The sequence below is a fragment of the Cervus elaphus genome, chromosome 5, assembly GCF_910594005.1.
Source record: "Cervus elaphus chromosome 5, mCerEla1.1, whole genome shotgun sequence".
Lineage (NCBI taxonomy): Eukaryota > Metazoa > Chordata > Mammalia > Artiodactyla > Cervidae > Cervus > Cervus elaphus.
The window spans coordinates 66,558,505-66,568,272 of NC_057819.1; the positions used below are offsets into that span (position 1 = coordinate 66,558,505).

A 9,768-nucleotide genomic window follows, 5' to 3' on the forward strand; every position below is an offset into this window, starting at 1 on the left:
CCAAAGAAGATATTCAGATGGCTAACAAACACATGAAAAGATGCTCAACATCACTCATTATCAGAGAAATGCAAATCAAAACCACAATGAGGTACCATTACACGCCAGCCAGGATGGCTGATATCCAAAAGTCTACAAGCAATAAATGCTGGAGAGGGTGTGGAGAAAAGGGAACCCTCTTACACTGTTGGTGGGAATGCAAACTAGTACAGCCACTATGGAAAACAGTGTGGAGATTTCTTTAAAAACTGGAAATAGAACTGCCATATGACCCAGCAATCCCACCTCTGGGCATACACACTGAGGAAACCAGATCTGAAAGAGACACGTGCACCCCAATGTTCATTGCAGCACTGTTTATAATAGCCAGGACATGGAAGCAACCTAGATGCCCATCAGCAGATGAATGGATAAGGAAGCTGTGGTACATATACACCATGGAATTTTACTCAGCCATTAAAAAGAATACATTTGAACCAGTCCTAATGAGATGGATGAAACTGGAGCCCATTGTACAGAGTGAAGTAAGCCAGAAAGATAAAGAACATCACAGCATGCTAACACATATATATGGAATTTAGAAAGATGGTAACGACAACCCTTTATGCAAAACAGAAAAAGAGACACAGAAATACAGAATAGACTTTTGAACTCTGTGGGAGAAGGTGAGGGTGGGATGTTGCGAAAGAACAGCATGTATATTATCTATGGTGAAACAGGTCACCAGCCCAGGTGGGATGCATGAGACAAGTGCTCGGGCCTGGTGCACTGGGAAGACCCAGAGGAATCAGGTGGAGAGGGAGGTGGGAGGGGGGATCGGGATGGGGAATACGTGTAAATCTATGGCTGATTCATATCAATGTATGACAAAACCCACTGAAAAAATAAATAAATAAATAAAGGAATCTGTTATCTACTAATCATTTTAACACAGTTTACAATTATTTGAAAATTTTAATGTTTCAGTAAAGAACAATGTATGAAAACCGGTTAGAGCAGAAAACGACTAAATTTTCTTTTTGATGTTTGTCTATTGTAGCATAAGGCATGAATATTAATTTTGCTATTCTGATTAATGTCTGAAAGATAAGATGAACATATGGTAATGTAATTATTGAGTTTAGTGGCCTTTTCAAAAACTAAACTACAAGGTTACCTACAAACAACATTTACGGTAAATCTTTAGTGAGTTCACAGTGTTACTGGGTGCCTTGTAAGTAGGTCCAAAATTTTGTGCTCAGATTAAAAGTACTTTTTTCTTCACACATTCTTTGGGAGCCTGTGTAGCATCCACATTAATTTACAGGAAATGTAATACACAGCTCTTTTAGGAATGTCCCAATTTCCCATCATATTGTCCAATTAAATGAACTAAGGAACTTTGGTGTTACTAAACTTGGCCAATAGAGAACAATTGTATGACAAGTAAATAAGCCTTGCTGGGAAGATGTTGCTTAAGGGATAAAATGGTTCAGTCAACAAGTGAACCAAAAAATTAAATGTTAACTAAGGAAGGTAACCACTTGAAAAGGGATAGCTAACAGAGGATTCAGGTATATATAGGGTTGAAGATCTCTCAGTTAAGTCCAAAGCAAAGGATGATTTCTTGGAACTTCCAAAAATTTAAAACCATGAAACATCTATTACTGCTACTTTTGTGTGCTTTTATAGTTCAGGCCCAACATTCTACTGACTATGAAGAGGTGACTTTTACATATTATTATATTCTTACTAATACTATTAATATAAAATATAACCAAATCATAATCATTATCTGAATGTTTATTTTAATGAAATTAGCATTGATTTTAGTTATGAAATTAAATTGTTAATTTCTAGGACCTATTTTATTTAAAGAATGTTGTATAGTATTTCTTACATAAAAATAAAATAATAATTTCTCATTTTCTGGTTTATCACCTTTATTTTCCCAGGAAGAAGATGACAGAGCTAAGGTAAGTTGTGTTTTTCTTGATTGTTGTTGTCCTGAGTAGTATGATTTTCGTTTAGTTCTAGCAATATGTTATTACAATCTGAGAACAAAAACTTGAAAATTTCACAGACTATAAAATAAAAGAGCAGTATTTTAAAAGAAAAAAGGTGTAATTGCTGGGTAGCTCTTTGGTGAAGGAAGGTAATATATAGCTCCTGAAATTGTTGGCTATTGGTAAATGAAAATTGTGAACTAAATCTAAAAGTAAAATAGATCACATTCTGTGATAGAAGATTAAAAATTGTTCTTTTTTATTGAGAAATTTATATATTGTTATTGTTAATGGTTATGAAATATAGCACTCCATTTAGTTTATTCATTCATAGAACAGTTTTGCCTCAAGTATCACTCCTACTGGTTTGAAGATGTCAAAATACAAAAATACATTTAGAAAAATGACATTTAAAAAATTTAAACTTTATTATCAGATGACTCCTGATCTAATTACTTGTATATAACATGGTATCTGTCACACTAAAAATAAAAGTACACAGTGAATAAAGTAATTAAATGAAGTGATTCATTTTGGATCATTTGTTGAATTTAAATGGAACCTAATATGTAGCTCCTGAAATAATATATAGCTCCTTCTAATTATCAAAGTATACATATAAAAAGATAGTTATATGGTTAATTGAGTTAGGTAAGAAAAATGTAAAGAATGTTTAAGAGTCAACTTTTATAAAGCAGTAGGCTAAGCACTTTTACATTCCTGCTCACTGACTAATTTACACAGAGATAGTTTACTTATTTATCCTTCCAACTGGATTTTCTAGTTTTAGTTATTTCAATAAGTGGTCTTCATAAACCTAAATATCCATATAATTTCTTTTAAACATTTTTCATTTCCTTTTCTCTAGTAAAGCTAGATCCCCTTTGCTACCTCTCTAATGATACTCTGAAATAAAAAGAAAGTACTTTTCTTCTGGTATAATTTGATTTGTAATAAACAGATGAATCACATTTCATAAAATTCCTGTTAGAACAGACCATGTCTGACTAGGACCATGTCTTCGAAACAATATATATTTCCTACAAATCTTCATACGTTATTATTTTTATTGCAATTACACATAACATACTGTAGTTTAATTTCAGAATTTAAGCAGGGGAATCTGGAACCAATCTGCCTAGGTTTAAGGCCTAGCACTCTCCTACTAAATGTATTGTTTCTTACTGAATAAATGATAGTAAAATTCCAAATAGAGTCATTCAATGACCTCTAGACCCACCAGGTAGCTAGAGAGCTTAGTCTCTGGTGCAAATCTAGTCCTTCATTAATTTTTAATTAAACCCTGAAGATGAAAGGTGTGGTGGTGGTGGTGGTTTAGTTGTTAAGTTGTGTCTGATTCTGCGACCCCATGGATTGTATAGCCCGCCAGGCTCCTCTGTCCATAGAATTCTCCAGGCTAGAATACTGGAGTGGGTTGCCATTTCCTTCTCCACCTGAAAGGTGTAATTACTGACAAAGACCATACGATGATAATAAAGTTAATCCAAGCCAGCACTTTTGCATTGTATTGCATATTTTTCACTTCACTATCTTTTAATGTTATATTTTTTAATTAGCAAATAATTTAATTGCAATGCATATAACCTAAGAATTATTTAAATGAAATAATTATTTTAAATGAGAAAATCGTGGCATTTGATAAAGAAATCATGTAAGAAATTTCATGAGAATGATTTGACAATTTTGTCAGTAGAAGACAAGATTGGAGTTAATAGTGGAAAAGCCACTTACACTACATATCTGTTACTGTTACATGTGATTGCAACAAAGATAATAATGAGAACTTAATATGTGCCAGGCACTCTTCTAAGGGTGTCACATGCAGTAAGTCATTTAATACTTAAAATCATCTTATATAGCAGATACTATGACTACCTTTATTTTAGAGATAAAGTAACTCGCCCACAATCTTTAGAACTAGAAAGCGGTGTGGGTCGAGACTTGAAACCAAGCAGTCTGGCTCCAGAATACCTTATTCCTTTACAAACATGTTAGAGTCAATTGTTGTCTTATTACAAATACATTTGTTTTTAATAAATCCATATTGCCACTTAAGTATTATTATTAACTAAGAGCTAGAGAAATTAATCAATTCATAAAAATTAAAAGTGAAAAATAATTACTGGAATTTAGTAATTCAAGTGACTTGAGAACATTTATTCCTCCCAACAGTATAGATTTCATAGTATTCTGTGTGTTCTAATGTATAGATTTCAGGAATCTGAGTTCATTACTATTCATTATCTGATGCAGCTTTTTTTAAGGACTCTTTTGAAAACTCCTCCGGGTACAATAGCTCTTTGCACTGTTTTTCTGTCTGCTCTTACTAAAGAGACCTGAGGAACCTATTGATTTGCCAGCAATAGCTAGTCAGTTGATGGTCCTTAAGCAAATCATCATTTAATAACCTATGTTATAAAATGAGACTGTTGGAATACTGCATCTCAAGTTTTCCACAACACTCTTCATTTTATTTCTGCCTGGTCCCCTGAAGTTACATTTGGATGCCCGTGGTCATCGGCCCTATGACAAGAAGAGGGAAGAGGCTCCCAGCCTGAGACCTGTACCCCCTCCCATCAGCGGAGGTGGCTATCGGGCTCGTCCCCCCAAATCAGCTCTGGGCCAGAAGAAAGTGGAGAGAAAGCCCCCTGATGCTGATGGCTGCCTGCACGCTGACCCGGACCTGGTGGGTACACAGATGGCTCTGTCTGCGGTGGGCCTCCCCTGTGGAGAAAACCTGTATTTATCATGTCTTCCTAATGAAGCACTGACCCACATTACCATCATTGTCATTTTGTTTGTTTCTTCTGGATGTAAATACAGAATATAAACTTACTGGGCCTTGGGCTGAGGGTGCTTTTCTAGTTTTCTTTGGTCTGTAACCAAGATTACAAATCAGGACACAGGGTGTTGCCTCTCCTTTGCACTTGCCCACTTTGTCTGTTCAGGTAGTAATACTTTCATACCTAATTACATTTGTTCTGTGGTAGGATTATTTTTAATCTTCAGAGAATTATAATGGTGAGTCTAGAACTTCTGGTCTTACATAAAGAAAATCAAATTGCAAGTTTTTATATTGGTGAAAGATATCATTGAATTTTCACTATGTGCTTGTTTTGCAAATACCTCAACCCTACATCTGATGTTGGCCATTTTCTTTGTATATAGGGTGTGTTGTGTCCTACAGGTTGTCAGTTGCAAGATACTTTGGTAAAACAGGAAAGACCAATCCGAAAGAGTGTAGAAGATTTACGTAATAATGTGGACTCTGTTTCCCAGACCTCTTCGTCCACCTTTCAGTATATAACTCTGCTAAAAAACATGTGGAAAGAAAGGCAGAATCAAGTAAAAGGTAGATATCCTTGTGGTTTCTGTTTGATTCTATTACAAAATTGAAACTGTCAGAGTGCCATGGGAACACACAGTTCTGAGAAGATCCAGGTCTCTAGATGAGCCTGGGTAGTTCAGTATGAGCCTGATTACCCCAAGGTCATCACTTAGGCATCTTCACCTGCAGCTTGTTACATAAGCACTATTCAACTCTAATTCCCAGTCTGGTGTCAGCAAGGATGATTTTCTGGGAAAATTTTCACTGTGAGTCCTTATTTTTATTCTATAAGAAACTTATGACTCTGAAGACAATATATTCACAGAGTGAAATTTTAGCATTTATAGATTTAACCTTTAACATTTTAAATATATGTGTCTATGATATCTTCAGTTGAATTGCAAATAATGATCCCATCATTTGAAACTTGAGATCTGAATTTTGAGTGCTATTGGCTTGGTGGTTAGGAATCAACTAGTGAGTGAACCAGGCATAGGTGTCTCAGGGAGTAGCCTACCCAAATCTGGACATTTTTTCCAAGGAATCATGGCATTTCTCTTGTATATTTCTTTTGTATTTCTGCTGCAGTTATGAGAGATGGATAAGTTAATCAAATGTATCTACTCCATAACATGTTGAACTTCTGAGATGGAAGGCCTAAGTACTGCTTTCTCCTCTTTTCCTTGTCAAAGAAATAAATAACTTATTGAATATATCATTAGGCTTAATTTTAACCTTAATCTAAAGTAAATTACTAGTGTAGTGACTAGACTATATGTTAATTTATGTATGCCATGGACCAAATAATTTTCCGTAAGTACAACTACATATCATGACTGTCCAATGCCTGAGTCTAGTTTATTCTCAAAATCAAAATCATGATTGTATAGTTGAATACATTTAGTTTTTTTGTCAAGAGAAAATGCTAACCATTCCTACACAATTTCATTTTTCCAGATAATGAAAATGTAGTAAACGAGTACTCCTCACATCTGGAAAAGCACCAGTTATATATAGATGAGACTGTGAACAGTAATATCCCAACTAAGCTTCGTGTGCTCCGTGCAATTCTGGAAAATTTGAGAAGCAAAATACAAAAATTAGAATCAGATGTCTCAACTCAGATGGAATACTGCCGCACCCCATGTACTGTCACTTGCAATATTCCTGTGGTGTCTGGCAAAGGTAACTAGTTAAAACATATTTCTAGAAGGTTACAGAAGAATTCACACTCTCTAAAAATAAGAGAACTAAAACAAGTTCAGTGGATTTTCCCCAACAGATCCTAAGTACATCTCAGCACATCATGAAGATATCCCCAGCATACCTAATGCACTCGCCAGTTTTTGAAGAGTAGGAAGCAGTGTAATGATGCTGGTAGCTCAATGGGTGTAATGTACATGCTTGCTTGAATAGATGGGAACCATGGATAGATGCAGGGATTTCTCCATCACATGTGTTCTGGAAGTTTATGGTTTATGGATATCAGGACACAAAAGGTGGAGAAGGGCTTTTTCACTCCCTTGGAAGATAGGATTCCTTGAAACCGAGTGTGATTTTTAGTAAGAGGAAGCTTCAGTTTCTATAACATTTATCCTCAAATGTCTAAAATAAAACATTCCTTAGTAATCAATTATCTTACAAACTTGGTGACTAAATACAAAGTAATGATGTTGTAGTCTCTAAATATAATTTGTTCTCTTATGATTGCAGAATGTGAGGAAATCATCAGGAATGGAGGTGAAACATCTGAAATGTATCTTATTCAGCCTGAGGATTCTAGCAAACCATATAGAGTGTACTGTGATATGAAAACGGAAAAAGGAGGTACATGTTTGATAGCTTTTGACTATTATGCTGAAATTATTTTGATACCATAAAATGCCAGGAAATAAAAAACCTAGCTTAACAAAACTAACAACAAGCCATTTGATTTGGAATTCAATATGATATTTTAGAAGTTATAAAATATTTCTGAGTCACAGTTTTGGGTAAAAGATAAAGCACTTGCAGTTTCCAAAGATTTTGCAAGTTTTCCTTTCACATTTATTTCCTTATTATATCTATTTAAGGGAACTAAATATCAGTGGGCATAAATTAAATGGAAAAGGAAGTCAGACATTGCCCTCAAAGGGGCATTATTTGTTAGTGGTTAATATGTGCTATTTTTTTTCTTTCAACCAAAGGATGGACAGTAATTCAGAACCGTCAAGATGGTAGTGTTGACTTTGGCAGGAAATGGGACCCATATAAACAAGGATTTGGAAACATTGCAACCAATGCAGAAGGGAAAAAATACTGTGGTGTACCAGGTAACAACTGGGAGTACAAAATAAGATCATTCTTTATTTAGATTTTTTTTCCATTTAAAAAATATAGTGCTAGTAGTCTGCTTTTAGGAATTTTAGGAGGTTAAGAAGAATTTACAGAAGGAGCATAAAAGCTAATAATAAGAGGGGAAAGGCAACTTTTTGCTTTCAAAGGTTTTATTTGTGGTGAGATTTTCTTTTCTTTTTCCTTTAGGTGAGTATTGGCTTGGAAATGACAAAATTAGCCAGCTTACCAACATGGGACCCACAAAGCTTTTGATTGAAATGGAGGACTGGAAAGGCGATAAGGTGACGGCACTCTATGAAGGATTTACTGTACAGAATGAGGCCAACAAGTATCAACTCTCAGTGAGCAAATACAAAGGAACAGCAGGCAACGCCCTCATCGAAGGGGCTTCTCAGCTGGTGGGGGAGAACCGGACCATGACTATCCACAACAGCATGTTCTTCAGCACGTACGACAGAGACAACGATGGCTGGTAGGTGCCGCTGCTTCCCTCCTGCCTTCAGGGCCGTGGCTCATGCTGCTGCCCGAGTCATTAACGACAGAAGCATGGTTAGTGACTCTCGTTTCCCGGGAGGTTCCTATGTGCCAACCACTGTACCAAGCTTTTTCTGGGTCACTCTAAAGCACTTCAGCTTCAAGGTTGCCACTGCTATCCTCATTTTACAAATGAAGAGTAGCAAGACTAAGTAATTTACCCAACATTACATAACCATAAAAGATAAAACTGTAATTTGAGCACAGTTACTAAGTAGTGAGTACTTGATAGATTTCTGTATCTCTATCGTGGACTGTGTCTTTTGAAACCTCCATTTTGTTTCCCAAGAATCTGTAACACTAAGAGATCTGAAAGCTATCATTTCAGGATAACGTAATGCATATTGATGAATTTGCCACATGGGCCCAATTATCTCCTTTTCTTGCTATAGGGCACAGGAAGCCCTTGGTGCTTTATTGTGACTTTACATATAGAATCAGAGGGAAGGAGTCTTACACCCAGCACTCCTCTGTGGGCTTTGCAAAGAATTAACTTGAGAGCACTGCAGTTGTAATAACTCTAAACACATTTCCTTTCAGGAAAACTACAGATCCCAGAAAGCAGTGTTCTAAAGAAGACGGTGGCGGATGGTGGTATAACAGGTGTCACGCAGCCAATCCCAACGGCAGATACTACTGGGGTGGGGCGTACAGCTGGGACATGGCGAAGCACGGCACAGATGATGGAGTGGTGTGGATGAACTGGCAGGGCTCCTGGTACTCAATGAAGAAGATGTCCATGAAGATCAGGCCTTACTTCCCGGAGCAGTAGTACCCACCCCCCACCCCACGGATTATTATTCTTCCACACGTAATGACAGCTTTGTATATCATGTTAACAGAAAATTTTTTTCATACCTTATATCTCTCTAAAGCTATCAAAATGTAGTTGGTGTGAGTTTTCAGAAAGTTTTTAGGACAAATAACATTAAAAACAGCACATGGTTTTCTTTCGTATTTGTCATTTCTATCGCATACCAAGAAGTAACTAAAAGGATGATTGTAGACACTCAGTGTTCATAATTTCCATTCCAGTGGATTGTGAAAAGTTTCAAATTAGGAAGAGAAATTGAGGTGAAGTAAAATCATGTGTTTAAAATCCACTTTGAACTTCTCTTTATTTATGTAAGATCTATCACAGAAAACGCAAAAAGATTTATTCATTAAACTGGTTTATATTACAAAACATTAATGTTGTCTTATTTTGTAATCCACATGGTCAGTGAGTTAGGCTTTTAACCTGTGAGCAAAGAGAAGCATTCACAACCTCAAGTAGCTAATGAGCTGACAGTGACACCCTGAAGGTTCAGCATTTCACTCTGCTTCAGGGAAAGTCACTGCTCTGCAGGGAGGTAGGCTTGCGGATCACACAGACCAAGAGCACAGCCACAGTCACGTCTCCATTTGTTTTCTGAGGGAAACAGTGAGGTAATAAGCAGCATTTGCCCCTGTAAATGAGGCCTACTGGCCTCAATTGGGTTTTTGTTTCTCACACGGTCACAGCAGAACTAAAACAGAAATGGATTTCTCTTCTTTCCCCTTCTTGGGAAATGAGTATGTCAA

General features: G+C 36.3%; 1 protein-coding gene across 1 annotated transcript; it reads left to right on the top strand.

The window, feature by feature from the left end:
- The first annotated feature begins 1,565 nt into the window (after positions 1 to 1,565).
- On the top strand, positions 1,566 to 9,393 carry FGB (fibrinogen beta chain). Its single transcript, XM_043902667.1, has 9 exons — positions 1,566 to 1,703; positions 1,935 to 1,955; positions 4,501 to 4,692; positions 5,175 to 5,358; positions 6,292 to 6,519; positions 7,048 to 7,161; positions 7,521 to 7,646; positions 7,858 to 8,143; positions 8,746 to 9,393. The coding sequence occupies exons 1-9, from the start codon at positions 1,599 to 1,601 to the stop codon at positions 8,975 to 8,977; spliced, it is 1,488 nt and encodes a 495-aa protein (XP_043758602.1). The 5' UTR covers positions 1,566 to 1,598; the 3' UTR covers positions 8,978 to 9,393.
- Positions 9,394 to 9,768: the final 375 nt, after the last annotated feature.